This window comes from Dendropsophus ebraccatus, chromosome 3, assembly GCF_027789765.1.
Source record: "Dendropsophus ebraccatus isolate aDenEbr1 chromosome 3, aDenEbr1.pat, whole genome shotgun sequence".
In the NCBI taxonomy this organism is placed as follows: Eukaryota; Metazoa; Chordata; class Amphibia; order Anura; family Hylidae; genus Dendropsophus; species Dendropsophus ebraccatus.
This window is the reverse complement of record NC_091456.1, coordinates 16,778,123-16,800,285: the sequence shown is the minus strand read 5'-3', so window position 1 is coordinate 16,800,285 and position 22,163 is coordinate 16,778,123. Positions and strand designations below refer to the sequence as shown.

The 22,163-nt window shown below is 40.9% G+C and overlaps 1 protein-coding gene across 5 annotated transcripts in view; it reads right to left on the bottom strand.

Annotated features, from left to right (window-relative positions):
• ADGRD1 (adhesion G protein-coupled receptor D1) overlaps positions 1-22,163 on the bottom strand; it is a 482,082-nt gene that overhangs the window by 147,855 nt on the left and 312,064 nt on the right. For all 5 annotated transcript variants that reach the window (XM_069961003.1, XM_069961004.1, XM_069961007.1 and 2 more), the window contains one exon: positions 6,421-6,574. In XM_069961003.1, the coding sequence (XP_069817104.1) occupies positions 6,421-6,574 (154 nt within the window). The remainder of the gene's footprint in view (positions 1-6,420; positions 6,575-22,163) is intronic.

Below are 22,163 nucleotides of genomic sequence, written 5' to 3'. Positions count from 1 at the left end.
AACTATATGTAACTTTAGTGCACCAAACAGTGAAATTATTACATTTTGGGACCTTATAGGTGGGAAAAGGGAAGGAAGTTGCTGTAAAAGTGGTGAGCCTAAGATGTTTGTCTGGAAGGTTCTGAAGAGATGAATTATACTGTAGCTGCAAGATATCATCATGGTGATCAAGACGTCACCTGTGAGTCCCTGAATGATGTTTTTGTATATTTTGTATTCAGTAGAACATTATTTGGCAGGAGCACTGCACTGCTCTATTCTGTAATACACACACTGCTTCTTCCTAATAACCCGAATCTTGATAATAGCCCCCCCTTCCTTCCCCAGGGCTTGAGCTGGTACTCATATTGGATTGACCTCCATTTTTTTTGCCCACTGTTTTTGTACTCTTCTTCTATCTCCGGTTTGACCTGTATCTGCCTGACCATTCTTTATTGTGTTTGTCAGTCTTGTCTCATTCTGTGTTTCTATTACTCAGCGTATGAACCAATGCCTGATTTTTGCTTGCGGCCTAGCGCAAGAGAGTCGAGTAGGCAGGGATAGTATTGGGGGGGGGGGGCCTAGTGCTAGGGCTCACACGTTATGCCCCTGTCTTTAATCCAGGTCCCAGGGGTCCCTTATGATAACTCAAACATGGAGGGGATTCGCTTAAGACTATGTTCACACAATGTAAACAAAAGGCAAACAATGGCCGTCTTTTGATAATGATGGTCCTAAATAATGATCATGATCTTTTATTAAGGTCATCATTATTAAAAGACTGCCGTTATTTGCTCTTACTTTTACAGTGTGTGAACACAGCCTAAATCTGTCTTTCTTTTTCAATAGCAGCGTCCCTCAGTCAGCTTTCTGGGGATCCACCTCCCCAGGCACCAGTTTATTTGAAAGAAATTTGAGATGAAGCTACAGACTTCACTTCTGTGGGAATCCACTGGGTGTAAGGCGCAAACATTTTTTTAAAAAAAATTGCATTATTAAATTGATTCAGAATTTAAAGGGGTACTCCAGTGATTTTTTTTTAATCAACTGGTTTCAGAAAGTTATGTAGATTTGTAATATATTTCTATTTAAAAAGTCTTCCAGGACTTATCAGCTGCTGCATGTCCTGCAGGAAGTGGTGTATTCTCTCCAGTTTTACACAGTGCTCTCTGCTGCCACCTCTGTCTATGTCAGGAACTGTCCAGGGCAGTAGCAAATCTCCATAGAAAACTGCTCTGCCCTGCTCTGGACAGTTCCTGACATGGACACAGGTGGCAGCGGAAAGCACTGTGTCAGACTGAAAATAAAACACCACTTCTTACAGGACATGCAGCAGTTGAAAAGTATGAGAAGACTTAAGATTTTTAAATAAAAGTAAAAAACAAATCCATATAACTTTCTGAAACCAGTTGATCTTAATGAAAAAGATTTTTGCCGGAGTACCCCTTTAATGTTATAGCCAAGAAATGATAATTTTATATTTTCTAACTTACAGAATTGAGCTATGCTAACAGTATCTGCCACCATGTTGGCTGCCACTTCTGTATTAAGCTTTCAGCAACTCCAACAATTGTCATTTACAATACATGGTGATAATGTAACACTTGGTTATCAGTTACTTAGCAGCTAATTCAAAAATGACAACCAATACCAATATACCTGTGCATCCAATTCTCAGGTTTTCATTAATGGCTGCCACAACAGAATTGAAAAATTCCAACATTTCTCGTAAGTAAAGAAAACGACTAATGACCATTATCTGTCACGTATACAGATCCGTCACATACACATAACGCCTTCTCTAACAAAAGCCTGTCCTTTTCTAAGGAGTATGTGGTATTATAGAATTGGCCCTGACTTGGAGTCTAGCTGTAGTTATAGGGGGTGCTTCAAGCCATACTGATCTGGATTATTTATAAGTTGAAGAAAAATGCTTACTCTGTATAAAGATGAGCGCAACTTGAGCATACGGGAGTCTGATCTTTAGCATTTGAATACTGGTGGCTGAAAAAGTTGGATGCAGCCCTAGTGAGCGTGGGAAAACATGGATATAGCCATAGACCATAGGCTGTTTCCATGTTTTCCTGGACTCCCTAGGGCTCAAACTTCAGCCACCATATTCAAATGCTGAACGATTAGACTAGAGCATGCTCAAGTTGCCCTCATCTCTATTAACCAGACTCTTTCAGTAGGTTTATGCTGTCCTATCTCTAGGTAGCATAAACTAGTGACAGAGAAGCTGAACAGAATGATCACTTACATTGTTCTGTGCAGCTGATCCAGAGATCTCCTCCTGAATAACAAGGGCAATAAGTAGCCCTCTCCATTATGTGCATGAGCGCAGTAGTCCTGGATATTTATAAACACCAGCAAACTCCTCCCACCAGCTGCTGATTGGCAGTTATCTATCCATGCTGTGTATAGGCAGTCAACTGTCAATCAGCTGCTGGAGGACGAGGGGAGGGGTGTGACATGAATGCTATTCTCCTGCATATTAGAAGAACAGCTAAACAAAATGATGTAAGGAATACACGATCTGTTCAGCATTTCTGTCACTATTTTATTCTGCCCATATTTAAGGCAGCATAAACCTAGTGAGAGATTCCCTTTAAGGAGGCAAGTGATGAGGATAAGCAGAAAACTATTAATTCTTTTTATGAGGGGCAAGAGGACATGAATAGAGACAGCTGCAAGAACATCATCAATGTTGGAAGATGACGAAAGGAAGCTATTGTTAAAAAGTAAATTAATTGGGAACTATCGCTGATATGTTTCTACTGACCAGGAGACGAGGACTAGAAAGTTATGTTTTTTACCTTCCTCCTCTGTGCCATTCCAGTGTAATTAGTAATTTGCTCCATGGTCTGGTGAGACAGTTAGGAGCACTACCCGCCCCCATAGTGCCGTTCCAGCCCACCCCTGGCCAGCCCGCTCTATTCATTATCATTAGAAAGGGGTGGGGTGGCCGGCTGGGGATAGATCGGTGCTATGGGGGCGTGCAGTGCTCCTAACGGCCTCACCAGATCATGAAGCAAACTACTAACTGCACCAGAATGGCGTTGAGCAGAAAGGTAAGAGACATACCTTCCTCCTCCTTGTCTCCTGTGCAGTAGGGACATTCCTCCTCCTTGTCTCCTGAGCAGTAGGGACATTCCTCCTCCTTGTCTCATGTACAGTAGGTACATTCCTCCTCCTTGTCTGCTGTGCAGTAGGTACATTCCTCCTCCTTGTCTCCTGAGCAGTAGGGACATTCCTCCTCCTTGTCTCCTGTGCAGTAGGGACATTCCTCCTCCTTGTCTCCTGTGCAGTAGGTACATTCCTCCTCCTTGTCTCCTGTGCAGTAGGGACATTCCTCCTCCTTGTCTCCTGTGCAGTAGGGACATTCCTCCTCCTTGTCTCCTGTGCAGTAGGTACATTCCTCCTACTTGTCTCCTGTGCAGTAGGGGCATTGCTCCTTCTTGTCTCCTGTGCAGTAGGGGCATTGCTCCTCCTTGTCTCCTGAGCAGTAGGGACATTCCTCCTACTTGTCTCCTTTGCAGTAGGGACATTCCTCCTTCTTGTCTCCTGTGCAGTAGGTACATTCCTCCTCCTTGTCTCCTGTGCAGTAGGGACATTCCTCCTCTTTGTCTCCTGTGCAGTAGGTACATTCCTCCTTCTTGTCTCCTGTGCAGTAGGGGCATTGCTCCTCCTTGTCTCCTGTGCAGTAGGGGCATTGCTCCTCCTTGTCTCCTGTGTAGTAGGGACATTCCTCCTGCTTGTCTCCTGTGCAGTAGGGGCATTGCTCCTCAATGTCTCCTGTACAGTAGGTACATTTCTCCTCCTTGTCTCCTGTGCAGTAGGGGCATCGCTCCTCCTTGTCTCCTGTGAAGTAGGGACATTCCTCCTCCTTGTCTCCTGTGCAGTAGGGACATTCCTCCTGCTTGTCTCCTGTGCAGTAGGGGCATTGCTCCTTCTTGTCTCCTGTGCAGTAGGGACATATCAGCAGGTTAGATTTGTCTAACCTGCTGATAGTTCCCTTTTAAATTTTTTTCCTACCCTCTAACATAAAACTTCATTGCTTAATTCAGGCTTTATACCACTTTGTAAATCCTTCCTTCTGGCCGGTTTATGCCATTTAATGGTTTGCCAGTCTCCTTCGGTAAATGGAGATCTAAAGTAAACAATGTCCCCCAAAGAGCTCCCATTGCGTAAGTGAGAATTGTGTAATTTTCATTTCCTGTAAGCACACAGCAGTTGAAAATATCAGTCGCCTCATGAGGTTGACCACCTCGCGAATAACACTGTCTTAGTGATATACTGAAGGAAAGGTTACAGCCGAGATTAAAGCACGCCGAGAGTAAAGAAATAAAAGGTCAGCCAGGAATATCTAAATTGGATAGCAGTAGAAATGCATAGAAATTAGGGGCATTATCCAAATGACTCGCAGTATAATAGTGACTTTAAAGTATTCCAATTATGATTGTACAGAGTCTGTGTTATTCTTATAATTAGGTTTGATATAGCTTTCAGAAATGGGTCAGCCACAGTACAATGCTCATTGTAAGCCATTTGTAAAATGATTCACAATTACGTACACATGCTCATTTTAGACGCTCGCAATCCCACTTTTTGAAACTTCAGAAAATACTTTAAAAACTAATTCAGACTGAAAAGTCTTTGTAAAGTTCATGATCAGATTTTAAATTGGTGTCAGATCCTGAGCGTTAGCGGGCCATTGAGGAACAAATACAGATCTGCAAGTAATATTCTCCCGCTAAAATAATGAAGAAATAAATGAGAATCTCAGCTTGTAGGAAAAGGTTAATGATAGGGAAGATAGGCAGGTGAGCTTGGTCAAGTCTGCGGCTTTTGTTGACTGGATTTCTTATTACTATCTTTGTGCTTTGTGGTAAAAGCCAATGTCTCCATAGTCATTGGGCAATAATTAAGACTTCTTTTATATTCTACCCTTAAGGTGAACTGTTACTTAATATAAATGCACTCCAGACCAGTATTCTTCTGCTATAGATCGCCAGTCATAGCATTTGCCTCTTCCAGGGTATACCAGATATATGAATTGTTATATGCTTTGTATATATTTTACAGTTCCATAGTCACACACCATATGCACTGTATGTATCAGTAACATACTTCTACAATGTATGACTGGTATAAGCCGAAAAAAAATTCCAGTCACTGATTGGCTGGGCGGGCAATCACTCAGCTGGGGTTGTGACACTGCAGCTAGCAGAGCTGCAAGTCACCGGCTGGTTGAATGGGACCAGCGCATCGGAGGCATGAGGGCAGGAGAGTTCAGTCCTTTCTTGCCCCCACCAGGCTGCCAGCAGTTTTTGTCCTTCCATGGAACTTCTCCTTTAAAGGGGACGGGAGGCCTTTTTTCGCTGTGAGGGGTGTGGATCAAAACAATGACATCCAATTACCTCCCTGGCACCATTGCTGGGGCCCGCATCATGGTGCTCTGGTGCCCAAGCTTTAGCCACTTCCTGCTCTAAAACTAGACTTGAGACGGGACTTCTGAGGCCAAGACAGGACACTGCTACAGCTGCTGAATGGCTGAGCGGACCTGCCAGCATCTGAGAAGTGATCGGCGAGAGACTTGGATACAGGAGCAGCGTGATGTGGGCCCCACTGCTGAAACCGGGGAGGTAAGTGAATGTCATCCACCCCCTCCCAGGTGATAATGAAAAAAGGCCTCCCACCCAGAGTAACCCTTGCCCTGTTTATATATCCTTATACTAATCAGCCTTACCAGTAAAACCACCACCTAATATTGTGAGCCATTTGGCTATATATATATATATATATATATATATATATATATATATATATATGCGGCAAGCTGTGATATACTGTGTTTTCTCACAACTTCTATCATGGCCAGCCCTAACTTATTTGGGATTTGATGCTACAATAGCTCTTCTGTGGGATGGGACTGTGCCTATGAATATTGCCAGCAGTCCCGGGCTGCCCGCTCTCTACCCCCACCAGTGATTTCAAAACCTCTGAGGTGCTATTCCCTCTTTAAATGGAAGCTCAGTATAGAATCTCTACTGGCTATACTGAGCTTTCATTTGTGGAGAGCGGGCGGCCCCGGATCCGTCAACAGCGGAGAGGGACAGGTAAGTATATGTCCTTAACATCTCCCCCGCCGCCCCGGCAGCAAAGTAAAATATAATTTTATACCAGACAACCCCTTTAAGAACTGACTTTTCATTTGTTACTGCATCCCAACCCTTAACAGATGCCATTGTCACATGATGCTGTCATTCACATCCTCTGTCAGTCATTTTCAATATTATGGCTGATAAACATACATGTTTATGCAATTATTAAATAAATTTATAATGTATTAGCCAGTCAATTTATTTGTTCTTATCGAAACCATATTCAGATGATCAAATCACATATCCGGTAATGTTTTGGACACCATTGTGTACATACCCCATCCGATTCCATAATAGTAGAGGTGTTTGCTTTCTTCGGACCCAAATACTTTAATGACCATACTGTAGAGATGCAAACCTTCTACAAGCATCCAGGCAAATGCACTCAGGAAGAAGAAATGCAGCAGGATTGCTATGATTTTGCACGGTAACTGCAAAGAAGTTCAAAGGGAGAAAAACGATTATTATTACTGTTATTATTGTTACCATTATTAACTGACTATTCAATATCCTAACTTGTACTTAGTGACAAGAAACAAAAAATAAAATAAAAAAACAGAATGCAAAGTTACAAGCGTGCAGTCTGAGATAATGGCATGTGTAGGTGGGGAATATAACAAAGTACAACTCCTTTCTTTGTCTTGAAAAATAATGTCCTCGTGATAAAACAATGCATGATAAAACAATTTCCATTGCACTGGATAGGGTGTTGGATTATCTAGTTGTGACATAGTATAATGTTTATATAACGTAAAATGCATTTGTGTTCCATTGAGGGCAAGTTCAGAAGCTCTGGAGTCGCAGTGTGTTTGCGGTGAGGAATCCGTACCAAATTATAATCCAAAACAATTTGAAGGGATTTCAAAAATCCCATCCACATAGGGTAGTGTTACAAAAATCCATGCAAAAAATGGAACTGATTTGCTGATAATTTTCTGTGAGATCCACTGTGAAAAAGATTCTGGCATGAGTAAACATTCTTAGGTGCAGCCCTGTAGCATACATTTCCCACTATGCCTCTGCATCCTCAAAGGAGTTTTATAACATCTAAACATTGTACTGATCCATCTACTATATCACTGCTCTCCTGTGCCCATAGAGGAAACAGAGGTAAATATCTTTAAGTGGACCCATTATGCATGTAGAAGTTGTAGAAATTGCACATGATAAATCAGCCAAGAAAGGTAGCCCCTTTAAAGCCAAAGCCCCTTCCTGGTGCAAAAGCTGAGAAATGGTGAAAATGGCGTAAACTTTAGAAATCTAGCTAATTTTCATTGATAAATGTTGAGCGAAAAATGTATGTACAAAAAATTAGTCTTAGCCAAAACGAGCACAAACCCGTTGATACATTTTCCCTTAAAGGGGTTATCCAGTGTTAGATTAACATGGCCACTTTCTTCTAATGACAGCACCGCTCTTGTCTCCAGTTCAGGTGTGGTTTGCAATTAAGCTCTATTTACTTCAATGGAACCCACTTGCAAAACTTTACTCAAAAAATACTAGGGCCATGTTTTTCTGATGCTGGATAACCCCTTTAGGATAGCTTCACACGTACCGGATTCACAGTGGATTTCACGCTGCGAGTGTGCAGCGAAATCCGCTGCGAATCCTGGTACAGTGAAGTTGAATGGGTCACATACCCGCAGCGGAATTTTCATTAATTCATTGGCTGATGGGGACCGACGGGAGTCGGGAGCCTCACATGCAGGGCTGTGGGGAGTTAAAGGGGCTGGGTCACATATTGGCAGTGGAATGAAAATTCCGCAGTGGGTATGTGACCCATTCAACTTCACAGTACATGGATCTGCAGCGGATTTCCGGATGAAATCCGCTGCAAATTCAGTACGTGTGAAGCTACCTTTATTTGTTATTATATGATGACATCCTGTCTAAATAAGTTGGCAAGCATAGGACTGGTGGTCAGACTGGGGCTCTTATAACACAACTGCCCTAAGGAAATGGTTCAAAATGTAAGGCAACTGAGCTGGGAAGAAAGAGATTACACTGCAGGAATATTGCTGATAAAGTATATACATAATACATGTAAAACACAATTGCTGGAATGGTTCTTTAATACCTATGTGGATTTTAAGAGCACTAAGGAATACATTTATATGACATAGAAAAAGATTTGTATGACCTCTTGTACCAATTGTCAAAGGTGAAGGCTCTCACAAGGTTTCTATGGTTACATTGGTAACATTCACAATATCATTCCCTGTATCCAGCTACATGGAGGGACAGATCGTCTTATTATAGATGGCACATTACATATTCAGCATTATCCACACATTTACTGTCCTCCTACGTATTTCTTCAGAAAAGCAGCAACCTTAGCAACTAGCAGAAATCTGTTGGCGCTATGCAAATAATAATAATAATAATAATAATATTAATAATAATTTATTATTATTATTATTACATGCTCTGTTTTCCGTTATCTCTCTCTTTTCTGATATAGGTAGTAGAACTCTGCAAACCAAGCAACACTGCAAGACTGTCAGGATTGAGGCTGACTGCTGAATCAGGTGATGTGTACGGGAGGCAGATGGTCTGTTCAACAATGGACACCAACAGATGCTCAAAGATCCTGAGAGATTCCACTGACAATAGGATCTGTCAGGTTTCTACCTGGTGTCCATTAATTCTGCAGTTTTTGAGCCAAAATAAGAAAGGGAATCCAGAGGGGAGGAGCAGCATAAGTTTTGCCTTTGTAGTTTCCATTTTTTTCTTTATAAGAGGCATTTTTGCAAAATCAACAGGGGTTGCGATCGCAAGTAGTTTTGCAATATACTCTATTTTTACGTTTTTTATATATAAATCAATGTTATACATACGGTCAATCTGAGGTCAATACTCCCTCCGTGCCAATATTTGGTCTCCTTTTGTAAACAGAGAAAAGACCAAAAACAGGAAGTCCCAGTCCTTTACGCACTCACACAAGGAACGACAGGTTGTATATCAAATAAAGCTAATTAACATTGGCAAATAATATTACTAACTTATACTAAAAATATTATCAACTCTGCTGCTTACCAAGAAACAAGAAGAGCTGACCGTATAATGCGAGCACCCCCAGGATTCTTAGCTATTGAATGAGGATGTGCAGCACCTGTACACATTCTCATTGGAGACTTATCCCACTCTGTGCATGCTCAGGAATGGCTGTCAATTAATACCAAACCATGTCTGTAAGCACAAAAGGACTGGGAATTCCTGAGTTTGGTCTCTTTTTTGAACAGAGAAAAGACCAAAAATTGTCACAGAAAGAGCATGGGCCATAATTTGACAGGGAGGGAGACACCTAGTGGTTAATATGTATAACGATGATTTAAACATAGAAAACGTTACAACAAAGAAAGAGAGTATATTGCAAAACTGCTTGCGATCACAACCCCTGTTGAGTTCTTTAGAAAAAAGAAAATCCTCTTCAAAGGAGAAGTCCGGCAAAAATTTTTGTTAAAGTATTGTATTGCCCCCCCCCCCCCCCCCAAAGTTATACAAATCACCAATATACACTTATTACGGGAAATGCCTATAAAGTGCTATTTTCCCTGCACTTACTACTGCATCAAGGCTTTACTTCCTGGATAACATGGTGATGTCACTTCCTGGATAAAATGGTGATGTCACGATCCGACTCCCAAAGCTGTGCAGGCTGTGGCTGCTGGAGAGGATGATGGCAGGTGGACACTGAGGGACACAGGGCACTGGAGGGACACTGAGCATCCCTCTGCCATCATCCTCTCCAGCAGCCACAGCCCGCACAGCTCTGGGAGTCAGTAAGTGACATCACCATGTTATCCAGGAAGTGACATCACTATGTTATCCAGTAAGTGACATCACCATGTTATCCAGAAAGTGAAGCCTGGATGCAGTAGTAAGTGCAGAGAATAAAAAACACTAAATAGGCATTTCCCATAATAAGTTTATATTGGTGATTTCTAAAACTTTTGGGGGGGCAATACAATACTTTAATAAAAATTATTGTTGGACTTCTCCTTTAAGGAGCCACTGCCACGTAAACGGCATGTGTAATTCCACCCTAACACTTTTTTTTATCCTGATAAATATACAAATCCTGGTACAGATTCGCTTTTGTGTTTTTTTTTTCTTATTTCATTTTTACTTAAGTTTGTTTTTTTTCCCCCGATTAAAGGCAGACCTCATATCTTCAGAAGCAAATTGCTGGGGCGTGAAAAGTAAGAAATTGGTGTTGGAAAGGTTTTTATACATCAGTGATGACAAAAGAATCTCATTTATATAAGCCGTCTACAGGATTAGATTACTGTTTACACTTGTTTGGGGTTCAGTTACGACAAATATTTTTCTTGCTTTAATGGTTTTACAGCTTTGGTTTATGTGATAATCTCTTTGTAGAGTGACATGTACTGTATATAGAGCGTTATTTAGATTTTTGGCTTCTAATGTATTATATGCATTTGGGCTGGTGTGCCTCTTGTATTTAAAAAAGATTTAAAAAAAAAGGCATGTGAAAGAACATGTATGACTATAGCTCAAGGCACGATTAGTATGTGTACTTCTCTTTGATCAGGTTTCACATTAAAGGGTCTGTCCTATGTATCTAAGTTAGTAAAATCAAATGTGTTTTACATACATACATGCAAAGGAGCATAAATGTGCTGGTTTTAAGCAAAATAATGTAAATCTCTGTACTGTTCTTCTGAATCTCAAATCTGATCACTTCCTGGTTTCTTCTCTGAACTTTGACCCTGCTGCAGTACAACAGACCACACAGTTCCCACAACTCCCCTTGTTTGCATGTGCAATAAAGACCAACTGCCAATACTAATGGGACAGGGCAGAGAATGGCATGAATGACCGACCTTAGTGGACACCCAAAGGTCAAGGACAACAGGTTATAAAAAAAAACAACACACAGGCACATGGGGGATAAGTTAGTATATATCGCTCAAGCATTACATTTTCAAGAATTCTTATAAATTTGAAATATGTTTCATTTAGGGTGTGTTTACACGTACAGGATTTGCAGCAGATGTCATGGCGCAGATTTGAAGTTGCAGATCCAAAGCAAATCCAATCTGGGCCATAAAATCTGCTGCAGATCCTGAACGTCTGAACGCACCTCCAGGCCATGTTCACATGGCGTAAGAGACTGGCTGTTCTATGACCCGGTTGGATCACGGAGCGGCCGGTCTCCGAAAAGATCATCCCGGCCAGTACTGCAGTATGATCTTTCGGCCCGCAGTGTTCAGATGCGGGCGCATCCGTGCGCGCTCGCATCAAAACTCACCACTGCACGCTATGAAGCTTGCGGCCGGAGCCGCTTATTTCATAGTGTGCACTGACAGAGCTTTCTGAGGCCGCTATTCACTGTATAACGGCAGCAAAAAAGTTTGTGGCGCCGCTAGGGGTCCCGGCCGGAGCATATACTATGTGTATACGCTCCGGCCGGGGCCCCATAGGCAGCAAGCCAATGTATTTTTACGTATTAACCACGGACATTGTTGCAATCGGCAACAACGGCCGTAGAAATACAAAAAATTGTGTTGTGTGAACATAGCCTTAATATAATTGGCCAGTAAGACCTATTTATCTTTGTGAGACAACCCCTTTAAGTTAGCTGCACAAATGGTTGTCCAGTGTAAACAACTAAATTTCTGGACTATAGGGGACCTAGGGGTGCTGTATACGTTTAAAACCACCTGCATAATACAGGTGGTTTTAATGCAACCAAGATAGCTCACAAGGCCATAGAGGTGTTTGGTGGAATCTGTAAGGAGACCACCATTATGGTCGTTTTGGTGGTCTCCTTAGTGGTCTCCTTGGCTGGTGGTCTCCTTGATGGTCTCCTTGGCTAAGTCCATCCCTGGAGGGATATCTGACTAGTCCTGTGTTTCGAGACTCTTGAATGAGGCTGCATTGACTCTTTTTGAAGCCCCAGGGTGTCCTGGAAATCATGGGTACGGCCTATGGCTATATCCATGCTGTCCAGCCAGCCTCATACAACTTCTGCAGCCACCGGTAATCCAATGCCGCACGCTTGGGTTCGGATGAACGCTCATCTCTAGCCATAACTGATCTTTTGCTCATTCTATTATCAAAATCTACCCTACAAAATTATTACTGCCATTACCATATAGATAATAAATTTTATATGTACAGATCTGTGTGATGTTTTTGTAATTGTCAGGAGAGACCACCTGTGATATACCCCCCTCCTCATTATCTACAGTATGTTATCCCACCAAAGTACTATAGAAATCTATAAATTATTTTTATAAAAAAAAAAAAATAATAATAATAATAATAATAATAATAATAATAATAATAATAATGCAAAACTGGTCTGGGTCCCCTCTCTTTTATCATCATACTATATACTGCATCTAATAAATATATAGCACATTCACTTAGAAAAAACACTTTGAAAGTGCAAACTGTTGTTCTAATGAAATTCTGTGAAGAAGTGAAGTAGAACATTTATGAGCGGATGTAACAATTTCATAGCTATTGAACAAGAACTCTCTCTCACTATATATATATATATATATATATATATATATATATATATATATATATGCAAAAAATTTGATTTTCTTTCATTATAAGTGAAGTGATTCGGTATACATTTATAATAAGGGGGCTTAGGCAACCTGCCTGACCTATACCTATCGCCTTACCTGCATATTAAACAGTAAGGTTTAATATGGTTTCTCTGCATTCAGAATGAAAATTATAACAAGGGATCTGCTAATAGATTCTCCTATCAATTATTTATTTAAAAAAAGTGATAATTCCTTTCTGTGGCATGAGGGGCAATCTTTCCTATTAGAGAGATTGTTTGGCTTGCATATATCCTGAGTCAATGTTCTAAGACTCCTAGATGGAGTGAAACACTAACGTGAAGGGAGACTGCTTGGTCTAAAGGCCATATTACACGTCCCGATGGTGAGCAAGTGAGCGGCAGGTCAGCACTCGTTTGCTCCTCGTTTCTAGCTAGCTGTCTGTGCTATTACACGCACCAACAGCAAGCGGGTAAGTGTGTGTGTGTGGGGGGGGGGGGTGCGGGGAGCAACGCACCTGTCTGTCAGCCAGCAGACTGTTGTTGTCGTTCTTAAATTTTTCAACTTTGTGCATGTCAAGTGATTGTTGCCTTTGAACAGGAGCTATAGCACCAAGCAATTGTCGACTGTAACGGACGACAATCAGTTGAATACGCACAACAATCGCTTGATGTAATAGGGCCTTAAGTAATTACTTGGGAAAATTTCACACTGAGACACACAAAGGATTCTGGCCAACTTTTTGAGTTACTATTTGATCATTCTTAGCTATTCAGACACTATAATGTAGCATGTGTGGTCACTGTAATTAAAATGTGGCATATTATGTGCCATTGTCTCTCATCCAAGGTGGTAAAGCAATGTAATCTTCAACCTCCACTTTAATATCAATCAGATCTTCACCCTTCTGATTCTCTGCGATATTTGCCTCTGGACAGCACTGGGAATAAAGAGGACGGTGAAATCTCTCACTGCTTCCATCTGGTGATGTGAGGGGCCAGTGATCCTCCTTCAATACCCAATTCCGGTACATATCCTTGTCTCCTTCTACATACTCCAACTACTCCATGGAGAAATAGACCGCCACATCCTGACACCTTATAGGAACCTCTCCAGTCAGCTGCTCAGTGATCCTGTAGGTGAGTTCTAGGATCTTCTGCTCATGTGATGGGGCCCTGGGCTCTTCTCCACCCTCCTAACTCCCGGGGGTCACACAGTCACCCCATGTCTTCTTCACTATTGTTTAATCTTCTCCGATCAGAAGGCGGATGATATCAAAGGGGAAGTGTAATAATTGATTTCATTCCTGTCCTTGTCTACCCTTTCTGCTGGGGTCTCACACTGAGGAGCAGAAATCTCCGCACACACAACACACCACCTGACCAGGACCTGCCGGGATCAGGAGGAAGACAGGACCTGTAAACCAATGTAAGGAACGAAACAAGATCACAGAGATTGGCTGTTGTCTTCCACAAAACCCATGCTTTGTTACTAAGGAACCAATCATTTGCATATGGCTTGGAATATAAGGAGTGTAAAAGAAAATCTCTCATTGATAATTATAGTGGGAAATATGGAAGAAGAGTTTCCCTTTAATTGTTCCAAGGGATGAATCATAAAAGTAATAAAGTTATAATGAAGAGGTTGGGAATTTTGTGACCCCCCCCAGCTCATTCTCTACTTTCACTAGAAATAGCAATAGTAAAAAAGTAGCAGTCATTAGCATGAACTGTCAGTCCATTATTAATGTGGAACAGGGTTTTCTATAAAAAATAAATGTAAACCTCCATCATCCGAGAATAAAATGACAGTGTAGGAATAACAATATACTGTAGAATGACTGAATAACATTAAGCAATTACCATCCCAGCCACAGGGCCAGCAATAAATAGACAAGCATTTCAAGGGCCAAGTTCAGTCTACAGTGGGTCATTCTTGAAGATTTATTTCCCATCCTCTCCTGGCTGATCTTGTCTTTCACGCCATATATATAACTCATGATATTCAACCAACTCCTTAGCATTGTGTAAAGTAGATCCCTTTTATAACACAAAAATGGCTATGATCCCTTAAGGTACAGTATGAAGTCTACAAGAACATGTGTCCTTTAGGCTATGTTCACACAAATTTTTTCATTGGCCGTTATTTGATACTGAAAACCACAGCCATTTTTTTTTTGTATCAAATAATGGCCGTTATTTAACATACTACGATGGCTGTCATTGACAGGCGCTGGTATATTAGTCCAATGTAATAAAGACGCGATTGGCGCTATTGTCTATAGATCAGTCAAATTCATGAAGTATTGGGGTGCTCCCTCCAAGACAGTAAAAAAATGCAAACTCTTCATAAATAGAAAAAAGAGAGGATGTGCAGGGCTAAACTTGACTTTTATTTAATCCATGTTAAAAATCCATTCCAAGGAATATAAATGGCAGGAACATGTGGCAGTGTGACAGCTATTTTGCGCATGTCAGTATGCGTCATTGTATAAATGACGATGAAAGGACAATGAAACAAAATCTATGTGTGAACAACGTAAAATAACGGCCGCTGTTCACTCAACAATGTCTGCAAATTAATCATATGGACATTAATTTGAAGGCCGATGCAAACACCGGCCATTATTTTATACATGGTATGAATTAACGGCCCTTAGTTTCCATAGACTTATATGGAATTCATTGAAGACTTAAAACAGATGCTGCTATTTTAAAATAATATTGGTTGTCATGATCTATAAGTCCATATATATTATATTGTAGGCAAACCCTTCTGAAAGCAATGACAGCCTTAGGCAATGTTCCCACTAGGTAAAAATGCGGCCTTTTTTCTTGGACGGCCATTATTTCAGGGAAAATAACGGCTATTGTACAAATAACCGCCGTAATGTGAAGGTCATCCAATAAAAACAGAACATATGTGTGAAGATATCCTTAGGATGCAACATAAAGTAACTCTTATTATATCACTTCTCAATATAAAGAGACAGAGAGAAGCTGAATGATTCAAGAGACAGTAGCACACACATAGCCACTGTAAATATACTATTCTATATAAATTCTTAATAAGCATTTAGCATATAATAAATAAGTTATTTAATTCAACAGAATATCAGTGCATCCGACCACTGCAGCTCTCACAAGGTGGGTATAGTAACCCCGTTTTTCTACCATGAGGACCTACTAATAGTTTGTGATTGAGCCATAGAGATACAGTAATAGAATAAGAGAAAGACCTGGGTACTGTGGTTAAAAGTAGCAGTGTTCAATGTCAAATAAAAGCTGAAGAACTAAATTTAAAAAAATTGTATCCCTTGTAAAATCACATCTCCAGGGCAAGACCAGACCGAGGAAGATTGTCATCTTGTGTTTCTTCCATTTTTTAATAATTGCGCCAATCGTTTTTGCCTTCTCACCAAGTTGCTTATCTATTGTCCTGTAGCCCATTCTAGCCTTTTGCAGGTCTACAATTTTGTCCTTAGACAGCTCTTAGGTCTTGTCATGGTGGAGAGGTGGGAGTGTGCTTTGTTGAGTGTGTGAACAGGTGTTTGTTATACAGCTAACAAATTCAAACTGGGGCGATTAATACAGGTCATGAGTGCAGAGTGGGAGGAGCTTCTTAAAGAAAAATCAACAGGTCTATAATAGCCAGAATTCTTGCTGGTTGGTAGGTAATCAAATAATTATTCATGCATTAAATTTAAAAAAAAATCATACATCAGGTGATTTTCTGGATTTTTAAAAATAGATTCTATCTCTCACAGTTGAATCATACCTACAATAAAAATTACAGACCTCAGGTTTGAAAACGTTCTAAATCAAATATTTTTTATTTTCTCCGCTGTATGTCGCAATCACAAAGCTATAATATGACCATGTGTGAAAAGACTATCTTGTCAGGTCTGAAAATCAAGTGATTGGGAAAGCTGTCGGAACAGTAATGGCAGCCATATTTGTTGTCATTCAGTTTTTCTGTAAATGGATAAAACAATGAATGTGATAGAAGAGCCTTTGAATTTTACGTTATTTTTTCCCATGTATTTTTACACTAACTACCAGCCAATAGAGCTAAATTGCTTCCTGACAGCCATAACAGGTTACACTGCCCTTGCCTTTCTCTGAGTCTTCAGGGCCTTTATTACCCGCCATAAGTAATTAATGGCATTCCGTATGCTAATTGGTATTTAGAAAGTATATGTCGCCTTGAAGCAGCAATGTCCCTCATCTCCTTGATGTACAGATTGGAAAAATTCCACTGCTCTTGATATAGATCTCCCGTTTCCATCAATACAAGCGTCTTTCTTTTTTTTCTTTTTCAGATGGCTCACACATTATCACATTTATATTATCAATACACAGGAACAGGCAGTTTGTATGAATTACATGGACAGGAGGTTGTTATGGCTGGACACTAAACCCGTATTGTAGACGTACAATGCAGCGTGTTCTGACTACTCCATTGTATTCTAATCCTTTGGCTGGTGAAGTACAAAATAATAAATCTCTTACAATAGTAATGAAGAGCAGATGATGGAATAATACATTAAATAAAGAGTAACCTTTCCATAATTTTCATAAGTGGTTTCTTCAAGGCAGCTTAACCCACTCTCCTCCGGCATCCTTAGAAATGCCATGAAAAGCCTTTGATTCTACACTGTGTGCAAATAGATAATAGATAAAGCAATTTGTACAGTATTTTACTCATAGTCTCTAAGATATTGCAGAACATGTTTTCTGATTACTTTTAGGCTATGTTCACACGGCGTATCAGACCAGCCGTTCCGTGACCCCGGCCGGGTGACGGAACGGCCGGTCTGTGCCCGGATCATCATACCGGCTGGATGATCCGTCTGGCTGCGGAGCTCTGATGCGGGCGCATTAGTGCGCGCCCGCATCAGAGCTTCCCATAGTCCACAGTGAAGCGAGCGGCCGGAGCCGCTCGCTTCACTGTGTGCACTGGCAGGTCTTTCCTGCCGCAGGAAATTCCTGCCGCAGAAAACTGACCTGTCAGTTTTTTCCTGTGCCGCATGGGATCCCAGCCGGAGGGTATACGATGTGTGTGCGCTCCAGCCCGGATCCCATTGCACATAAGGCTATGTTACACACCGCAAGACTACGGCCGTAGTTCTGCGGCGAGAACTACTTCCGTAGTTTTACCTAGTGTGAACATAGCCTTAAAGTGAATGTACCACTAGGTACAACGTTTTGTGCCAGTGGCACGGTCCTTTTTTTGGACCACAGCCCCGTTCCCGCACACAGTGCCATTTTATTCCCAAGCACCAGACCGGCATGAAGCACTGGAGACTGGCAGCCCTGAGTGTGGCAATCTCCCCTCCCCTCTGTGATATGGCTCCATTGATTCTAATGGAGTCGCATCACAGAGGGGAAGGGGTTTTGTTACACTGGGGGCCGGCGGGCCAGCCTCCAGTGCTTCATGCCAGTGCTTGGGAATAGACCGGTGCCACGGTACTAGCATTCTCGTGCAGCTCTATTCATGTATAAAAACACAAAGCAATGTAGCTAGAGGAACATTCGCTTAAAAATGTTGTTGTAATATGCCTATTAATTTTGCTACTAAACTATAGAGTAGGAGATTACTTAAAGGGGTTTCTGCGCAAATGTATTCTTCTAGTATCTGCCTCCCTGTGCATTACAAAAACAAAGCCTTGCTGTGATCCTGTTATTTCTCCCTCTATAAGTAGATATGAGCGAGCATCAAAATACTCAAATGTCTGTCATTCGAGTCAAGTATTTTTCAATACTTGAGTGCTCTTTTCTTTTAATCTGAATAGGAAAGTCTGACCCCCAAGGGGTTAGGTTAAGTTAACCCTGTGGGGCCAAGACTGTGCTCTGTTGGTGGCAGTCCTGCCTCAGCCACTGATTGGCTAAGCAGCGATAGTGAAGACAGATAGAAAACTGCAGCGATAAGTATACTTTCCCCGCTCCTAGCCCATGTTGTTTAAAGTATACCTGTACCTTCCACATCAGTGGTGAGATCCTCTGCTAATGGTTACGGAGACGCAGTTAGACAATAATGCATTATCAAAAATGCAAAAATTACTGCCGAGACACCATCACGTGTTTCTCAACGTCAGTGGCTAGCCAGACCTTCCACTAGAAGGAAGATCTCGCTGGCTCACTGATGTTGAGAAAAACTTGATGGTGTCTCTGCAGTATTTTTGCATATTTGATTTCCCAGGGGGAAATGTTCCTAGATTCACTGACATTGAGAAACATGTGATGATGTCTCAGCTGTGTTTTGGTTGGTCTCCCTGAGGTCTCCCTGATGTTGAGAAACACGTGATGGTGTCTCCACAGTATTTTTGCATATTTGATTTCCCAGGGGACAATGTTCCTAAATTCACTGACATTGAGAAACATGTGACGGTGTCTCTTTGTGTTTTGGTTGGTCTCCCTGAGGTCAACCATCATTCTCAATAATGCATTATCGTCCGATTGCTTCTCTGTATCCATGGAGATCCAATCTTCTGGATTAGCAGAGGATCTTGTGGGAAGTTAAGTCTTTCAAGACATAGAGATGGTTTAGAACATCAAAGTGTGTCAATGTCTCAGATATATTGTGTAGATGGCAAATAAGAAAATTGCTCCCAGCACCCAACTTTAATTCAATGGTTGTCATCTGCCCCTCCCCCCAAATTACCCTGTCAGATTCAATAACAGGCGTACACCTCTAAGTGAATACGGTGTGTCTCTGAGGCTTAGTCTATACTTACCTGTCTGTGATCACCCGATATCTTCCTATGGGTCTACTTTGTCCCCCGCCAAGCTTGTTTTGTGTATTATTACTTATAGCACTATGTTTGCATTTCAATATTTCTTTTGAAAACGAAAAAAAGCAACATTGGAATGAAAACATACCATGATAAGTAAATATACTCAAAACAAGCTGGTGGAGTAGAAAGCAATACATGGGGATCATGTCTATTGCTTTCTACTCCGCCAGCTTGTTTTTTGTAAATTTTGTTATCACATCATGTTTGGATACCAATGTTAATGCTGGAAACGAAAAATAGTAACATTGGAATGAAAATGTGCTGTCATAAGTAAATATACAAAAAACAAGTTGGCGGATTTGAGAGCAATCCACATACTAACTATACTATCGGCATATAGTTGCATACTAATTGTATGCAACTGCTAAATCTCTTAAAATGATATTATTTTAGGGGAATAAGAACAGTTTGGGTTTGTCCAAACGCAAATTTTGCTTTAAAGTTCGGCAAACCTGCCCAACCTTGCTTTTATAAAGTTCACCTATCTCTACAGGTAACTGTAGCTTAAAATGTTTGTTTAAATCTTCTGAAATTCCATTTAAATCAGCTGAAAACTGCTCAATTTTCATGACAGGCTGCAATTTTTTAAAACTAAACTAGAACCTATTGTTCATTGTTATGCCAAGAGTTTAGTATACTTTTAATGTAGGTTTTCTTACGGACATAAAACATACTGTTACCTAGAACTTTCAGTATAAAAAGAATAACACTAACTCAATAATGACAAAACCTTAGCGAAAGCTATAAGTAATTTTATGCAGCTTTTACTTTGGTTTTCATGCTTTCACCTTAAAAATCCCCATATAGACTGTGTTTTAGCGAGCTAATGCTATCTGACATATAGTCATGTATAATTGCTGAAATGTTGGATGTCCTTGTGTGGCTGACTAAGCTGTCATGACTTTATAAATTATTCCGAAAATATCTTGTTTTTTGGAAAAGACTAAATCACGTATCTTTTACACACAATAACACCCACTAGTACTAACAATTAAAGCAGTGTGGGAGTAAGTAAGGCTTTAGGGACTGCTAAATAGTCTACTTGGTAAATGGAGCTTATTGCCTCCTAGGTTTGGCAGATAGAGAACATTACGACATACAAAACATTGGCCATAGCTCTCCAAGGGGTTTATTGAATCTCTTTGGATCCTTGATACTTAGTTATGCTAAATTTGGCCAGCTGACTACAAATACAATTGGTTTGTGCAACAAACATTCATTTTGGCTTGTTTAGCCAGAACTAAATTCCAAGTTTATATTTTCTTCACTTATTTGCCAGGGCATGCTTTAAAGAAAGAAATGTGGAAAAAAAAAATCTTCACGTTGAACAAACATAAATTACATTTTTGTAGAATTTAGCTTTCTGCTTCTGTTGTTTTAAATGTCAAGTCTTTGAGTTTTCAGCCCCACGCTGCTTTGACATTATGGGTAGGATTATATAAACTCTAATTGTAAACTTCAAGACAATATAAGATTTGATCTACAACCTGTCAAACAGAGCAGATGAACTGAATAGGCTTTAAACTAGACATACCGTTCACTATTTAAACTCAGTTTTATGTTGCCATTTCTTCATGATTCTTTTCACATTTAAAGATAAGAAACTTTAGATTCTGGCATCAAAATGTTATTGGCTTTTACTTTCCCTCTGATTGAGGCAGAAAATATAAGACGGATGCATTCCAATATTTCATACTGGTGCAAAGGGCCCAAGAGCAAAAACATTTAATAGAAGGTTCGCATGATGTCCTTACTAGTTCTACGGCCTATTAATGCTCACCCAACATAAATAATATCTACAGTCATAACATCAATTTCATCTGCCTATATTTGCTTTGGTCCCCATTGAACCTTTAATGCTTTAAACACCAGTGGTCATATCCAGGATATCCTCAAATACTCCCTTAAGGAGATCAACCAAAACACTGCAGACACCATCATGTGTTTCTCAACATCAGTGAATCTAGGAACATTGCCCCCAGGGAAGACAAATATGCAAAAATATTGCAGAGACACCGGACCTTCTTCCGGGAAGAAACAACCAAGCCGGGGGGGGGAGGGTCTCTAGTCAAGGAGACCACCTTCCAACAAGCCATAGTCAAGCATGACATGACCTGGGAAATACCTAAGGTATCCATCGACAGACGGCAACTTTGGGGTATCTGTGCCCCTTATCAATTAATGGGACAGTAGAGACAGCAGCAAAAAGTAAAATAGGTGGGACAGGCAGGTACAGAGATACACCCATCTATATAACATTAAAAAAGAAAACACCCACACAATTCCTAGGCAGCAGTCTAGAAGGAGTACAAACACTCTAGTCACCATCTACTGATCTCCAGAGAAATGATAGTGTACAGATACAGCCAAGTGGCAAATCTGATAAATCCATAATATCCTCCCGCAATCCCCTGGTTTCCTTCTCAGGTCTCCAGTGTCCATCGCAGTCACCAGAATCCCACTCAGTCAATCACTGACTGAGATGGGACAGCTCGGTGCCCAATGATTTGCTGAGCAGGCTGTCAGTGTTGTCTCTTCTGCTGGCTGCGGCGCTGTCCTCTCTCGGTCAGTCAGTGGTTGGCTGAGTGGGCTCTCACTCACAAGACAAATGTAACAGCCTGTTCAGCCAATCCCTGAGACTGAAGACCCAGAGGAGAAAATTGGGGGAGTGAGGAC